The sequence below is a fragment of the Arabidopsis thaliana genome, chromosome 5 (genome assembly GCF_000001735.4).
Source record: "Arabidopsis thaliana chromosome 5, partial sequence".
Taxonomy (NCBI): Eukaryota; Viridiplantae; Streptophyta; class Magnoliopsida; order Brassicales; family Brassicaceae; genus Arabidopsis; species Arabidopsis thaliana.
The window spans coordinates 12,769,649-12,787,466 of record NC_003076.8 but is presented as its reverse complement, the minus strand read 5'-3'; the positions used below and the strand labels follow the sequence as shown (position 1 = coordinate 12,787,466).

General features: G+C 43.5%; 1 protein-coding gene and 2 pseudogenes across 3 annotated transcripts; 2 read left to right on the top strand and 1 right to left on the bottom strand.

Annotated features, from left to right (window-relative positions):
* Nucleotides 1–168: 168 nt before the first annotated feature.
* AT5G33806 (uncharacterized protein) lies at nucleotides 169–2,628 on the bottom strand (the record flags this gene model as incomplete). The annotated part of the gene is made up of 6 exons (NM_148001.1): nucleotides 169–198; nucleotides 452–612; nucleotides 1,069–1,191; nucleotides 1,588–1,758; nucleotides 1,838–2,284; nucleotides 2,550–2,628. The coding sequence occupies 6 exons, from the start codon at nucleotides 2,626–2,628 to the stop codon at nucleotides 169–171; spliced, it is 1,011 nt and encodes a 336-aa protein (NP_680306.1).
* Nucleotides 2,629–4,679: 2,051 nt separating this feature from the next.
* AT5G33715 lies at nucleotides 4,680–5,168 on the top strand (annotated as a pseudogene; the record flags this gene model as incomplete). The annotated part of the gene is made up of 1 exon: nucleotides 4,680–5,168.
* Nucleotides 5,169–11,056: 5,888 nt separating this feature from the next.
* On the top strand, nucleotides 11,057–17,032 carry AT5G33624 (annotated as a pseudogene; the record flags this gene model as incomplete). Its single annotated transcript has 1 exon — nucleotides 11,057–17,032.
* Between the last annotated feature and the right edge of the window lie 786 nt (nucleotides 17,033–17,818).

Genomic DNA, 17,818 nt, shown 5'->3' with positions numbered 1-17,818 from the left:
AGCGTGAAGCTTTTCCTGTTTCACGAGAAGGAAAATGGCAACCGTCGCATTAAAGACGAAAAACCCATTAATTATAAAGAAAAACAGTTAAGGCCCAAGCCCAACAGGTGAGCCGAATTGACTAAACCCGAGATGTGGAATTCGCGTTTTAAAAAAAAAAGCTCAGTTCTAGCATTCTAAGAGAAAGGCCTGATCAGCCTAAAAATCTGGAAACATTAACGACATGGTCAATAATATTGAAGGACGGGCTTTGCAAACCAGCATTCTATTTTAGCTAAACCCCCTTGGGATCATAGTTTTTTAAAAAGGTTTAAAAGCCTCCTTAGGCAAATACTATTTCAAAATAAAAGCCTCCTTTGGCAACAACATACTTATTCAAAGGTTAACTTCAAGTTTTTAAAATGATTGGGACAGTTTTAAGTGGATGCAGCCACTACGAATCCATAGCCACCTCGGGTTCAGCAAAAGCTGGCTCAGTTTCATTCGGTTCAGCGGCAGGGGGTTGCTCGGAAGTGGTTTTCGGTTCAAGCCCAACATCATTTTCATCATCTGGGACGATGTCTCGTAGTTTACGACCGAAAGAGCTTCGGCAATCAACCGGTTTGCTAGAGCCTGAGGCGAATGTTTCAAATCAGTAAAAGCAAAAACAACAAACTGTAAATGATAAAGCTGCAAGTGTGAAAAGTTTACCAGCCCAATCTAAACACGATTCACTCAAAGGACGTGATTCGGTGAAGAACTCCTCGAAGTGTTGAGGATTGAAGTAGGAAGGACAGCAAGACGACTTCGTTTTTCAGTTAAAACCGCTTCTAGTTCGGATCTTTCCTGTTCTTTGGAGAAATCCTCTTTGTGGGTTTTGTCTAGTAAGAGCAAGTTTGGTCTTTTCTGGCTTTTGACGCCGACTTAGCCAATTCAGCATCTCGAAGATTGGTGATTGCTTTGTACTTGGCCTTTAGTTTGGTAAGCTGATTGTTTGAGTTATAAGCAGCCGTTTCTGACTCAGAGAGTCTATCTCGGGTAACCGAGAGTTCGTCCTAAGTTTGTCGTGTCTTTGATACTGCAACTCACCGTTTGATTTCATGAGCTCGGAAGAGAGATGGTCAACTCGGTCTTCCAACTTTTGCTTAGAATCAGAGAGGGAGCGAAGGTCGGCTTCGAGGGAAGAAAATTTCCCTTCCAAGCATCGATGTCCTGCTCCCTACTAAGCAATAGTCCTTCATAATGTTCGACCATGTCATTAAGTTCGTTATTCACCTCAACGGAAGATGTAAACTCAAGAGAGTAAGTTAGCAAGTAAAAGAATAGCAAGATCAGAAGAAGTGGAAACAAAGCTAACCCCGAGATGAATGGTGAGCATGGAGTAAAAAGCGTTCGCGGATTGCAGGACGCCATCTGTCAAAGGTTGGCAGGCTCGCATCTTCCCAGGTTTTGAAGCATCAGAAAACGTTACCCTCTTTCTCCGTTGCTATAAAATAGGGAGTGAAAGTTACGTTATTGAAAGTTCAATCGATACGAAAACTGAGGGAAAGAAAGTCGTTGTTCGAACCTGCAAGCGATTTGGTTTAAGGAACAAGAACAGCCTTCAACCTTGGAGAAGTATCCCGAGACTCAGCATATTCCTGTCAGGGAGTCGCACTTTGAATAGTATTATTGCCACTAGGTCGAGAAGAAGGAGATGTGACGATAGGAGGAGGACCCATCGATCAGGGTGGAGGAGACGATCGAGGGGAGCGATCAGTTCGAGCCTTTGATTTGTCCCTCCGAGGAGAAGAACTACCACGGACTAGTCTATCTCTCTTTTTGCGAATCAAGTCGACAATTGGTTCGCTGCTCAAACCATCTCGGGAAGAAGGTCGAGGAGAATCACAGCAAGGAGATCGATCTCTTCGAGGAGAGCGACCACTACGGCCCTCACGACGAGGTGTAAATCTGAAAGTGCCGGTGAACCTAGCCCCTTCGGTACTACCATTATCAACTAAAAGAGTCCAGCTGTATTCCTTTTTGTCAATAGTAGACATAAGGAAGGATTTGTTTGCCTCGCAAGCCTCGACCATCAGTTTGGATAGCGTCTTGCACCGGGAAGCAATAGCCCGGGCTGATGTTCCTTGAGGTATGGGAGGAGGCGGCGGAACATGATGAAGTTGCCTAGGAGGACTCATTCTAAGATTACGGTTGACTTCTATGAACCGGTCGAGGGTAAACGAGTTCCAAAGGGTTTTGCCTTCGAGAACCACTTTGAATAACTCGATAAATTCTTCAGTCGGAAGAGCCAGGGCAATGAAAGCTGCAAAAAAAAAAAAAAAACGCTTTGGATTAGTAAAAGAACGGGTAATCAAACAAAAGATAAATGCGTTTCTTTCCAAAATCTCTACCCGATTTTGTGGATCATTTCGATGGGAGCACTTCGGAAAGGCTCCCGATCGAGGCAGGGGTTTTCTTAATCAAAAACCAAGGATGATGTCAGTTTTCATCCTTGTTTGGGAGGTGCGAGATGAAATTTCTGTTGGCATTCTGGTATGCCGAGAAGTAGCCAGTTTTCTTTGATGAACTTCTTACGCTAAGAAGCTCGTTCAACTCGGGAACTCCGACTATATATTCGGCTTCCACCGTGACGTTTATAATCTCCATAATGGTTCAGAGATGATTGGGGGTTAACTAGGGTAGAGCAATTTTGAGGGCGGTTAGGTATCGAACTAGGGTTTCGGGAGAGGGAAAGTCAGTCCGCAACCCTTGAAATAGATCTTGTAAACACAAAAGTAACCGGAGCGGTGGTCTTCCGTAGATTCTGTGGGCTCAGGCATCTTCGATTCTGCCATAATTTCAGGCAGAATGCGGCAAAGTTCCTTTAATCGCTCGAGCGAGTGAAGAGTACAAGTGGACTGAAATTTGGGCCAGCGATATCGTTAGGACGAGTGCATATGTCGTTGCAAGAACCACCCTCGTCAAAGGATGGGGATTCAGGTCTCTCGGCGTCGGAATTCATCTGTGAAGGAAAGTTTTGACGAAAAAGGAGTTTGGAGAAGAGGAATAGAGAGTAACTTTGTTCTAGGAAAGATAAATCGTATAAGATAAGAAAGAGTAAAATGAATTTACCTTACACAAGCTGGTGATGATGACGGAATCACCTCGGGAGTCGTGGGGGAAGTGGAAGAGTTTTCCCGCTTTAATAGTAAAAAATTGAGATGTGGTCATAATTGTGAAATATGTCATACGAGTAATTATGGGTAATTCCGAAATCAAAGGAATGATGTAATTTTGGCGGGAAATCAGAAAATCATCTGGCGCAATCTTTGTCCATTAAAAAGCATTAAAGTCTTCCGAACTGGAATAACACTTTCGAAAGACTTGGGGGGCTAATTGTTGGTGTCGGATCCCGCACCGGAAGTCCGGGACCAACCAAAAATTGCCATATATATAGAGGAGGTCCACAAGAAATGAGGCCCACTGGTTTCCTTAGTCGAAGAAAAGAATGCGGGCGAAGTGGTCGTACCGCAAGGTGAATATTAAGTCGAGATCAGAAGTAGCTTGTATAAAAGGTTGTTGGGCTGGGAAAACGAAGCCCATGAAGCTCGGAGTTAATTCAAATTTGAACGTTTGAACAGTAAATTCGAATACCAAAATTGATACATTTAAGATAAAATAATTAAGTGTAAATGAGAATTAAGTGTAATTATTAGGTATAAATAATAGGGCCAAGGGCCATGAAAGACACACGTATTTTTGTGTAAACTTACTATAGTCATTTCGATATCGATTCATTAGCTTTTTCTACTCAATTTTTGTCCTCAAGAATAATCCTTCTCACTAAATAAATAAATACTTGAGTGTGTGAATCCGACATCCACACTTAGGTATTTCATTCTTTGGCAAAATCTCGTTTGAATGCTTGAACTAGCTCAACTGAATAAAGAACTATTACCGTTGCACACCCGCCGATTGATAGGGACTTATGGACTAGAATTGAATGAACTTAATGCTTTGATATTGTATTTTGAAACCATGTTAGCACCTACTAACCAATAGGGCAACTGAGTACGCAAGATATTAGTGATAATAGCCGGCTTCCACCTACTAATCGTTACGGTTAGCTGGTCTTGATAGAATTTCGTATGTCCGAGAATTTGGAAGTAAACAAACATAACCATGTTATCACCTAGATTGAGATTTATACCTTATTTATTGAACCATGACATCCGGAGAAACCCCCGAAGACCTAACGCTTCTCTCTTATTGCTTACCGTTTAGTTTAGTTACTTGTCTTATATTTTGGTTACTTATTGCATACAACAACCCCCTCTCTTTTATTTTGGTCCTAGCTTCACTCTCTTCTTAAGGATTTCTTTGAGCTACTTTTCTCCTTGTGGATTCGATCCTAAAATACTACTCCAATATATTGTGCACTTGCAATAGTCGTGTGGTCTTTCAGGTAAAAGCCTGAGGCAAAATAAAACATGCATCAAGCTTTTTGGCGTCGTTGCCTGGGAGAGATTGTTAGTTCCACAAGTCCAAGAACTAGAGTGAACTCTAGGACACTTTGCTTTTAATTTTTGTTTTTGTTTTTCTTTGTTTCAGGAAGCTTAAAGGATGAATTCGAGAAATTATCCTAGTAGCTACTACCCGAATGTGAATCATGGGTCAAACCGTAGATCATATTTCTCAACACGCCCGATGCATCCCAAATGCATGGCGAGTCTTGGAAATCTTGGCCGTCTGATGGAGGAGCTTATCGGACCGATCACTACTCTAATGATCACTCCGCCGCCTTCATTGAGAACCGGCCGCAAGCTAACAGCTCGGTTAGCCCGTTCCACCACTGCGTCCCATCTCCTGGAGATCAATGCATGGGAGGACCTCACTCTTCTCATCTTTATGGAGTTGCCCAACATGAAGATTTCGGCTATGACCAAGGATACTTGCAAGAGGTGATGAGTGTAGATGTTCATCCGAACAACTATGCTTACCAAACCAATGAGCCCTACCAAACAGCCGAGATGGAAGATAGAATCATTGGTCTCATCCGAGACTTTGTTGATGACCATCAAGAAGACATGAGGAGGATCAACTCAAGGATGACGGAGATAAGAGCTGAATTTGGAGAGAAGTTTGATGACCTCACTATTCGACTCGAGAACATGGAGGAGGCGCTTGTTGAGATCCACTCTTCTTAACCACCAAGACGATATCCAAGACCAAACCACTAGAATCGTCGATGTGGGGTTCACCGTCCACACCGTGAGAGCGATATAGATTGGAAGATTGAGGAGCTAAAGAAGAAGCTCACTAGCTCAAATGAGCTTTCAGAATAGAGAAGCAATCAATCTTCCCAAGCAGAAGATAAGTTTCCTAAGGCCCAAGCCCATTATGAGGAGGAAACGAAAAAGGAAATCAAATTCCTAGTGGAAAGAGGAAAAACCCTATAAAACCTTTAGGGATTTCGATCCCTTTTGTTTCTCCTAAAGACAAAGTCGATCAAGAAGAGGGTTTAGAAGAAGAAGAAACCGCCCCTTTTGAAGAAGCCTCTATGGCTGAATACAACCCTAGAGAAGAAGGTTAGCGTTCAAGATTATCCGTTCCTTGCAACCTTGTAAGTGTTCCTTAAGAAAACAATTCTTAACACATAACGGTCAATAATCATCATATAATAAGATCATAGTTCCCTACTGGTTTTGATAAAACATTACTCTATAAAAATAAAAATAAAACATTTTGCTTTGTTGGAACGTATTGATGTAAAAAGTGGAAAAAGGTCTCTAGTCAACAAAATAGAGAGGAGCATTAGTAGTAATTTTTTTCGAAGGGGCTCTCTTCTGTAAATGGCTCATCTCTCGTCTAGGTGGCCCATGCCTTTTCCTGGAACGTATCATATGCTATCAGACTCTCTTAGTTGTAATGTTTCCTTTCCTTTCTTCTTTTTTAATTTTTTAATTTTCTTTTATTTCTATTATGGAAGGGGAAAAAAAACTTCTAATCACCGAATTTTATGAGCATACCTTTGTGAGTCAGCTCCAAGCACTACAAGAATAATGGCTTTTCTTAACATCTGAATAACGCTATCTATCTATTTCATAGCATTTGGAGAAGTGCTATTTCTGCTCCCGTCATCGTAAATCAGACACTTTAGATAGAGTTTTTTTGTTCTGCTACCGTATTGTCGTATACAATAGCGCTAATTTATATGCAATTAAATATTATATAATAACATTTTTTTTTGTTATTACTGATATTATTAACAACGTTTTGAAAAGGTTATGCTTATTTTTATATAGCATTTACACAAATGTAATTATTTTCTTTTTGTTTTATACTAATTTGATTAGATAGATATAAATTATGGGTATCAAAAACGGTTTATTAAATGACAAATACTTCATTACTTTATACACAAAGAGTCAAACATAAGTTCTACATATTATAAAACACTAAGAAAAGAAGTCTTCTTCTCCTCCTATTTCTCTTACTCTTCTTCTTCGTTGGAGGCTTCCATATTTCCTTCTCTACCGTAATGCTTTAACCAACTTGAGAGGCACTAACCACAAATCGACCAACAGAACATGAGCTTTTAAAAGTTGTGTAAGATCATCGATGACTTGTAATTGTATCTCACGAAAGTAAACCTGCATCACAACATCATTCACATCACCACATATTGTTTAATCCATAAGAAAATTCGAGAAATGAAATTAAAAAAGTTAAGCATGAGTACGGAGAAATTGGAATTCACAAGAAAAGTATGTTTGTGTACCTCTATCATATCCCATTCTCCTCTCCTAACTCCACTTTTTAAGTTGCAGACAATAATTGATTCCACAATGCCTCCCTTTGACCTAGCATGTATAGATTTAAAACAAAATTCTAATCACAACTTTTGATTAGCCCTACAAGTTGCACCAACTAGATATAGCATGAAACATGACACAAACCTAATAGAAAGTTAAGTCAACTGAAAAAATCTTATAGAAGAGAAATTAATAAGAAAACAAACATTAGCAATCGAGTTTCTCATCTATTTGCTCACCAAAGAATCAAACTTTGGCTTGTATTTCGGAATGACAGTGTCAACGTACTTAGGAATCTCAATGCCTACATTATACAAAAAAAATATCAATCAACGATACAACTTAGATTCTTAGAGAATCAAATAAAATCAAGAAGGAAACTTCCGCTTGATAACTTCCCCCAAATTAAACTAGTAGAAATCAAGATTAGTTAACCCTAACCTCGAATCTGATTTCACCTTAACTTGATCCATCACCTATCTATGATCCATCAAGAAGCCACACAGATCCAATGCTCCGACAGTCCGACGAAAAGGATTGTATTTGTTCCCAATTATCCCTCACTTTCATCTCTGAGAACATCAACTCCTTCAAAATTGAACCAAATACATCCTTAGCATCTCAACTAAATCAGATTAGATAAAAAAAAAACCTATATGGTATTAAGTACATGTAATCTAGAATCTAGAATGTTGTGTAATCTTGCGGAGAAGTACATGTTGGTTAGGATTTGATTATACTTGCTAGGCATATGGATTTGGTTAGAACGATCATGGCAATAGACTAGAGAATGTTGGGAGTTCCTGTGTTTTGCTTGAGGGCAAGCAAAAGCTAAGTCTGGGAGAGTTGATATAACCCTATTTTTACCGGTTTTAACTATGATTTAGGTATAGGTTTTAGATTCTATTTGTTATTTCTAGAGTCTTACTAATCAATGGAAGGACGTTTATACTCTAGAGTCTTACTAGTTAGAGAAGAGCTGAAATCGCTAGAGGAAAGAGAGCGATGTCGAGTAGATATGAGTTGATTGATGAGGACATCGAGACTGAGTATGAGCCACAGTCATGGCGCAAGGAGACAAAGCTGCTGAACAAACCGACGAGGTTACAGTGGAGGAGTATATCTGCGCAAACCATCACTTACTAATCAATGGAAGGACATTTCTACCATTTGAACTAATGAAGCCCTAGAAATACAAGGATTAGAGGACACCCTAATCACCACCCACGAAATTAGGCTGCCTCCTGCGCCTCTCACCGCCTCCAAGCCGTCTTCCTCTTGTTCTTCATTGTTTTTCTCTTTTCTATTCCATCCTCTATTCTCTACTTGTAAAAGGAAGAAGATTTATCAAGCTTTGGATTTCTAGAGAAGATCTCTAAACCCTTTTCATACTCATACTCTTTTTATGCAATTTCTTATTCATATGATGTTGTGTTCTTTGAGAATGTGTGAGTAGATCTCTAGTTAGGTTTTAGGGGGTTTCGAAGGGCATTCATGGGGACTTTAGATCAAGTTTAGGTTGGCGGTTTCTATAGTTTTGTTTGATCGTTTACACTATTATTTTTAGTTGAGTTAAATCTTAATGCATGTATGTCCGGAACGCCACCTAGTACATGATCTTAGGTATTTTATACTTGGCAGAATCTTGTATAATTGCTTGACCTAGCTCAACTGAATAAAGAACTATAACCGTTGCACGCATGCCGAGTGATAGGGACTTATGAACTAGAATCGAACTTGAACTTAATTCTTTGATCTTGTATCTGGAAACCATGTTAGCACCTACTAGCTGTTAGGGCAACTGAGTACGCGAGGTATGAGAGAGAATAGCCGACTTTCACCTACTAGCCGTTAGGGCTAGCTGGTCTTGAATGAGTTTCGTATGTCCAAGAATTTGGTAGTACACAAACCTAACCATGTTATCACCTATATTGGTCTCTATACCTTAATGTTGAACCATGTTGCTCAGAGAAAACTCCGATGACCAAGCGTTTCGTTTTACTTCTTTTACACTGCTCTTCTTATTGACATTTACTTTTATTTCCTTTTTACAGTTTCCTTTTATTGCTTTATTACTTTTACTGCATTCTTTACTTATTTTCACTGCATACAACAACCCCACTCTTTCGTTTGTCCTGATCCAGGTTACCTAACTTGAATTCTTCATTGTAGCTACACTCCCTATGATTCGATCCTCAAATACTAGTCTGATATAATGTGCACTTGCAGTAGACGTGTGGTCTTTCATGTAAAAGCTTGAGGCAAAATAAAACACGCATCAAGCTTTTTGGCACCATTACCACGGAGTGATTCTAGCTATCGTTGAATTCAGACAAGCTAACCTCCTGTCAAGACACTTTAAGCGTTCTCTTTCTCTCTTACTCTACTTTGATAACTTCTTTTTCTCCTTCTAACTTTGGTTCTTGACATTTGCAGGTGCATGACAAGGAGGCAAAATGAAAGGCCCCGATCCGGACTGCCTAAAGTCCGGACGAGTTCTCTCGACCCAAGCCACTAAGTGACTCGGCCCTAACCGTTTATGAGGTTCTTTCCTAGTCTAATCCGTTCCATATGATTCCGTGATTCATATATGAGACGAATAGAGTAAACAAACAATCGGATACTTTATTGATTAAGCAAAGGATTCGATACAACCTATGAGTGTGCATATAAGCTATTACAAGTCATATAATCGATCCATAGAGTATCCGAACTATCACCACCAATCATCCCGGCCTTGAGTCTCTCGCGCCTAAGCCAAGTCCTTCCCACGATCACCATTCGTTCCTGAAAGTCATAGAGCCATAAGTAATCTCATTTACTTAGTCATATGCAAGTCTATGCAATGCTCTATATGCCATACACTACTCGGATCCGTGGAGAGGATTCAGAGAGGGGAAGATCGCGCATTAGTCCGGCCGATTCTCGGCAGGTTAGTTAAGACCCACCGGTCCTCCGCCGAGCCGCGTCCCCACCTCAGCCGATCCCTACCCGGACCGAGTCTTGTGTAGGATGCACATGACCCGGATACTACCCAGCCCTCTAGTCGATCCTTTCAAGGATCCGACTACTAACTCACATCCTAGAACCCTTAGACTCAAAGTCTAGGATCCCTTACCTTCCTTCTTGAGGTTAGGTCGATCCGACCCTCCTTCTTTATTGCCGGCCACAGCCCGGCTACCGTCACTCGTCCAGCTACCTCGAGCTCAACCGTCACTCGTCCAGCTGCCCGAGCTGGACTGTCACTCGACCTGAGTAACCGTCACTCCTTCCAGCTGAGCGTGAGCTTTGGGCGAGCTGACCCAGCTGATTTCTTTACGATCCTAGCTTAGCCTGCATGATTTCCCTTTTGTCCGAGCTTATGGCCAGCTCCTTCTCACTTGTCCGAGACTCCACCTTCTTCTCTCGGACCAAGTCCTAGCCAACGATCCTATTGAGGATCGCGGGCGTTACAGATTCGCGTATGTGGGCTCATCAGTTGCGTATGTCCTCTACTTTGCTTATCTTCCTTCATCAGGTGACCGAGCTTATCAGGCCCAAGTACCCATTCGCGTATGTGGGCTCATCAGTTGCGTAGGTCCTCTACTTGGTGGCCTTGGTGGGCTTTGTGGGCTGGCTTGGTATTTTCGTTGGGGGATTCCTGGAGGGGAATCCAGCTCCAACAACTACTCAAGCAACATAACTAAGAACACAAACCCAAAAATTACTGAAATCATACCAAAATGTAGATCTAAACAAGCTAAACAACTTTACTCAAGGAACTAAATGCAAAAACAAAATAGATTAAGAGTAATTAAGTTTTAAAGATTCAAGAACACAAAGAAAAACTAAGGGATAAAAGCTAGATCCTTTGGACAAATCCCAGAGTGGTTACTTGGGCCTGATAAGCTCGGTCACCTGATGAAGGAAGATAAGCGAATAACAACCTAGGAACTAACGAGGAGATATTCGCGGAGCGGACTTGATATCTCGGAACTGACCAGCCGAATATCCAGGAGAATCTCTATAGATCCCGGACGGAGCTACCACGTGCGTAGACCTATATAAGGGAGCAAGGACGACTTGGAAGACACATTCAATCCAGCTTTACATTCACAGACATACTTTTACAATTGTAATCTCCTTTCACATTGTAAACGCTTTGTCATAATCAATAGAAAAGTCTATTCGTTCTTAGCAATATAACTCTTAAGGTTTCTGTGAAGATCTGGCGCGATCTATGGGGACGGAAATAGATTATTCGAACACCGAAACTAACACATCAATTGTGACCAACGATCATGGATCCCAATTCATCCGATTCAACGAGATCTGGCTTACCAGTTGAGATCCCAAACGATAACGTCATAGACAGGCACCTCCCAACGGATCTCCCTCTCGGAACCCAGGTCAATGTTGTCCATGGAATTGATGCGGAGAACATCTCCCAAAACTCGAAATCTTCTGGATCTAACCAAATCCTCCCCCCTCGCAAACAAGGGACGGAGAGCAAAACGTCACGATACAGCCTCCTAACAGAGATAACCCGGCCAACCCGTCTAATCAGGTCCCTCCGTGACCTGCCACCGAACTGGTCGAGCTTCCCGCAATGATCCTGAACATGATCAACATAAGCAAAAACCAAGAAATTGCGCATCGTAACCTCGCCGCAATGGTGGGTCAGCAGAGACGCGACTCCACTCGCATGTCACAGGAGGTAGAGCGCGATACCGCGGGTAAAGAAATTCCTCCCCGCGAAACTGAGATTCCTGCCCAGATCCCCATAGATTTGACAGGTACCGTCTCCCCGACAGATCCCACTCCAAGGACTCGTCTAGACTTTGCCTCGATAGAGGTCTCACCTCCTATCAACCGGGAGGTCGCCTTTTTATAGGCACCACTGAACACGCTCGTGGAAAACCCAACAACAAGGAATTAGACACGTACAACGCCTACCTTTCCAAGGCTACCACTCCCACTTGTACTACTGCTAGGCTACTCGCCCCTGAGGTACACGTGGACGAGAAACCAAACAATCGCGTCCACCTCCCACTTTCTCGGGATCTCAACCCAACAACGGATGTTCATTGTCAATCCACCATCCGTTCAACGAATACCAGAAAGCGACCTCCTTAACGGTCCAACCGATCCCCGAGCACCGATCGATCCGCGTAACGTCGTGGATATGGAAACATTCCGCAATTACGCAGCTCAAACAAATGCGAACATGGCTCAAATACTTTCACGAATGCATCTAGTAGTGAGAGATGCTCCCGACATAGATCTAGTGATCGAAGTAACCAGGCGCACCCCATTCACGTATAGGATTGCCCATTGTCGCATCCGAGATGCCAGGAGATTCCGTTTCCCGGAGTACGACGGAACGAGCGACCCAAAGGCTCATCTGAGAGCCTTCCGTCTGGCTATAACACGAGCGTACCTGACGGACAAAGAAAATGAAGCAGGTCATTGCCGTTTCTTCGTAGAGAATCTCCTAGGTCACGCCCTCGAATGGTTTGCTAGTTTCGAAGGGAACTCTATTGATACCTTCGACCAGCTCGCCGCCGCTTTCTTAAAACAGTACTCGGTACTCATTGTAAACAGGACGTCTGAAGCCGACCTCTGGGATCTGACCCAACTTCAGACCGAATCCTTGCGCTTTTACGGCGAAAACTTCAAAGCAATCAAATCAAAGATTGCGAACCTAAACGAGGAGGTAGCCATAGCCGCCCTTCGCAACGGCTTGTGGTTTTCCTCTAGATTCCGCGAGGAACGCACTGTTAGGCAACCGGTCTCTTTAGACGATGCCCTTCATAAAGCTCTCCACTTCGCCAAAGCCGAAGAGGAGCTCGCTGTGCTGGCCTTAAGATTCAAAGAATCTAAAACACAAATCGCTCCCCTTGCAACTAAAAAAACCTTCAAAAAGAAAAACGAAACGCAAGGACAGCATACCCTATTCGCAATAGAAGAGGCAGCTGAGGACGAGAGTCCAGAACTTGACCTCGGAAAATATTGCAAGTACAACAAAAAAGAGGACATTCCACCGAGGAATGTCATGTCGTTAAAAAGTTAATCGCAGCAGGGGGCAAAACTAAAAAAGGTTCAAACCCCAAGCCAAAACCCCTCCTCCCAACGAGCAGGAAGAGGAGCAAACTCCCAAACGAAAGAAACGGGACTGAACACCGGAGGGAGGTGACTCTCCTCCACCTGCTAGAAAAGAGCGCATAGACCTAGTCTTTACAGAACTCGATCTGGGTGGCAGGACAGGAAGGTCAGTCACTACACCTCCTTCCGCCCCGCAAAAGAAAAACACGAGGCTCCCATTACGCCTCTCGAAATTGTGTAGAAATGCAACCGAGCACCTCTCCCCGAAACGCATCGATTTCATCATGGGAGGATCTCAGCTCTGCAACGACTCAATCAATTCGATCAAAACTCTTCAGAGGAAGGCAGATTCCTACACAAAAGGCAAAAGCCCGATGATGGGATCTAATCTCTAGATCACATTCTGGGAAAGTGAAACCACCGATCTCGATAAACCTCACGATGACGCTCTCGTTATCCGAATCGACGTAGGCAACTACGAACTCTCCCGTATAATGATTGACATGGGAAGCTCAGTTGACGTACTCTTATACGACGCCTTCAAAAAAATGGGGCACCTCGATTCCGAGTTGCAAGGCAGTAAAACGCCACTTACCGGGTTTGCTGGAGATACGACCTTTTCCCTAGGAACCATCCAGCTCCCAACCGTCGCACGAGGAATAAGACAACTCACAAACTTTCTCGTGGTTGATAAGAAAGCTCCTTTCAACGCAATATTGGGAAGACCATGGCTACACGCCATGAAAGCCGTCCCATCAACCTACCACCAATCGATTAAATCTCCTTTAGACAAGGGGATAGCAGTCGTATACGGTAGGTAACGTAGCTCCCGAAAATGCTATATGGGTGGCTACGAGCATATCATAAAAGCCGACCCCGTAGTACAAATGATAGAGGACAAACTCGCAGAAATGAAAACAATCAGATCCTATGACCCTTCTCAACATGGACCTCAAATATCGATGATAACGCAGGTCTGCATAGACGAATCAGATCCTAAACGTTGCGTTGGGATAGGTCACGACTTCGACCCAGTAATACGAGAGGATCTCATAACCTTTCTCAAGGAAAGCAAAGACAGCTTCGCTTGGTCAAGTGCGAACCTCCGAGGAATAAGCCTCGAGGTAACCTCACACGAACTCAACGTCGATCCGACCTACTGACCTATAAAGTAGAAACATCGAAAGCTAGGTCTCGAAAGGGCCAAACCTGTGAACGATGAGGTCGACCAGTTGCTCAAGATCGGATTGATAAGGGAAGTAAAATACCCTGACTGGCTCGCCAACCCAATCGTCGTTAAAAAGAAAAATGGGAAGTGGAGAGTATGCACCGACTTTACGGACCTGAATAAGGCATATCCTAAAGACAGTTTCCCACTCCCGCATATCGACCGACTGGTAGAGGCCACTATAGGACACGAACTATTGTCTTTCATGGACGCATACTCCGGGTAAAACCAAATACTTATGCGCCCAAATGAACAAGAAAAAACAGCTTTAATTACCGACCGAGGCACCTACTGTTATAAAGTAATGCCCTTTTGTTTAAAAAATGCTGGAGCTACCTACCAACGATTGGTGAACAGAATGTTCGCTGACCAGCTAGGTAAAATGATGGAGGTCTATATCGCGACATGCTGGTCAAAACAGCTCACGAAAAAGACCACGTCCCGCAATTAAGAGAATGCTTCAAAATCCTAAACAAATTCAAAATGAAGCTAAACCCTGAGAAATGCTCTTTCGAAGTTCCATCAGGAGAATTCCTCGGATACATAGTAACCGAAAGAGGCATCGAGGCCAATCCTAAGCAGATTGTAGCCTTCGTCGAAATGCCATCACCAAAAACGGCACGGGAGGTCCAACGACTAACTGGTCGTATCGCCGCCCTCAACAGGTTCATATCCAGGTCCACCGACAAATGCGTCCCTTTCTATCACCTCCTTCGAAAGGAGAAAAAGTTTGACTGGAATGAGGTTTGCAAACAAGCCTTCAAGCAATTGAAAGCATACTTGTCCAAACCACCCATACTCGCAAAACCCGAAGAAGGAGAACCGCTGTACCTGTACACGGAAGTCTCCCGAAATGCGATAAGTGGTGTCCTAGTGAGAGAAGATCACGAAAGACAAAAACCGATCTATTACATTAGTAAAACGTTGATAGACGCTGAAACCCGTTATCCAGCAATGGAAAAATTGGCATTGGCCGTAGTCATGTCAGCTCGAAAACTAAGACCCATCGTAATGATGACGTCCCAACCAATCAGAACCATTCTACATAGTCCGACCCAATCAGGACGACTTGCGAAATGGGCCATAGAATTAAGCGAGTACGATATAGAATATCGCACCATAACCAGCTTGAAAGCACAGGTCCTAGCCGACTTTGTAATCGAGCTCCCGTTAGCGGAGCTGGATGGAACCAACTCTAATAAGAAATGGCTCCTCCACGTCGACAGCTCCTCCAACCGACAAGGATCCAGAGTAGGAATACAACTCACCTCCCCCACCAGGGAAGTCATCGAACAATCTTTCCGACTTGGATTCAACGCATCAAACAACGAGTCTGAGTACGAAGCCCTCATTGCTGGCATTAAACTAGCTCAAGGAATGGGGATCAGCGAAATACACGTCCATAGCGACTCCCAACTCGTCACCAACCAGTTCCACGGGGAATACAAAGCTAAAGACAAGCGCATGGAAGCGTACCTCGAACTGGTCAAAACCTTGACCCAATAGTTCGAATCGTTTAAATTAACTAGGATCCCCAGAGGAGAATACACCTCTAAAGACGCCTTGGCAGCTCTCGCTTTTACGTCAGATCCTTTCGTCAAAAGAATTATCCCGGTCGAAGGAATAGAACCCCCGAGCATCGACCTAACGGTCAAACATGCTGGGTTGGAAACCTTGGCAACTTGCAACTTCACGCGAGTAACCCGAAGCACCACCGCCGCAGCTAGAGCTCTCGCAGCAGCTGCGGAGGCAAGTGCAACGGAGGAGGAGCCAGAGCTCGAAACCCTTGAACAACCTATTCCGTACGAACCTGAACCGTCCAACGACTGGAGAATCTCAATCATCTATTACATCAAACGAGGGATCACACCTCCCGACAAGTGGGAGGCCAGAAAACTCAAAGCCCAGAGTGCAAGGTACTGCATCATGGAAGGGAGACAATGTGGTAGCCACTGTAGTGGACGTACCCTCGCCCTCAGAATCAAAAAGCAAGGCTACTTGTGGTCAACAATGCTAGCCGATTGCTTAGCTCACTCACTCAGGTGCGATAAGTGCCAACTTTACGCACCTACTCTCCATCAACCTCCCGAGGAAATGTCCTCGATATCTTCTCCTTAACCGTTCATGAAGTGGTCCATGGATGTCGTAGGTCCCATGGAAGCCTTCGGTGGGAAGAAGAGACTAAAAAACCTGCTGGTCCTTACCGACTACTCTACTAAATGGATTGAGGCTAAAGCCTTCCAACAGGTAACCGAGAAATAAGTTGAGGACTTCCTGTGGAAAAATATCTTATGCCGACATGGCATACCATATGAGATCGTCATTGATAACGGGACTAACCTTACCTCGGAAAAAATCAAAGCATTCAGCGACAAGTGGAAGATTCGTCTTACAACGTCTACCCCCGTTACACACAAGGTAACGGACAGGCAAAAGCCGCCAACAAAGCTATACTTAGCAACATCAAGAAAAGACTTGATTCCAAAAAATTAATGTGGTCCGACGTACTCCACGGAGTTCTCTGGGCCTACCGAACTACACCTCGCAAATCAACGCAAGAAACACCATTCTCTTTCGCCTATGGTTTAGAAGTAGTAATCCCTTTCGAAACCATAGTACCAAGCGTGAGAAGGACCGCCAATCCTGCTAACTCAGACCTGAACAAGCAAATGTTACAGGACAGCATGGACTTCATCGATGAACTCAGAGATCAGGCAATGATCCGAGTTCAAAGCTATCAACAAGCTGTCGCCCACTACTATAACTCCAATATCAAAATTCAGAGATTCGAAGTGGGAGAGCTCGTTCTACGAAAAGTGTTCAGCAACACGAGAGAGCTAAACGCCTGAAAACTGGGAACTAACTGGTCAGGTCCCTATCGAATCACCGAGGTGGTACGTGACGGCGTCTATAAGCTCGAAAAAGTTATCAACGGAGTACTTGAGTTACGACCTTGGAATGCCATGAATAGGTACTCAAAAACAATCGAATTACGATAAGGCTTGATCCCTTGGCAGGGTACGTAGGCAGCTCCCCCCAAGAGCGCAGCCCCCACTTCAATCGAACTGCGATAAGGCTTGATCCCTTGGCAGGGTACGTAGGCAGCTCCACCCAAGAGCGCAACCACCACTTCAATCAAACTACGATAAGGCTTAATCCCCTAACCAGGTATGTAGGCAGTTCCCTCCTCGAACGCAGCCACCGTCTTAACCCTTCCGTTTGAAGCATTTTTCTTCAACAAGGAAAATGGACATTACATCTTCCATCAAAGAAGGTCTCCTGCTCACCTAACAATTCAACCATTCCTCGATACCAAGCAGGTCTCTTCTAGATGACCAGACGTCAGATCGTCGTTTGCTTTACCTCATTTGTACTTAACAATTTTGAGATAAGAATAAAAGAAAATTTTGATACTCAATATCATGTTTCGCAAAACAATCGTTTCCACTACGATTTAAAACTCATTCGTAATCTTACGATACCTCAAGCCCAACACCCGAATGTTGGCGGATCCACTTTGTGATCCCGCTTCCAAAAAGTCGACAGTGAACCTTACCTATAAAAACACATCACTTCTACTTCATCGTAGCTCACCTACGACAACCATATCTAACTCCTTCCTTCGCCATCAACACATAACATACTAAACAAGGAAGAAACGAAGGTTTCATTCGTGATCTGGCGATGCCACAAGCCTAGCTCCCAAAATCTAGCAGGTCCCTTGTGTGAC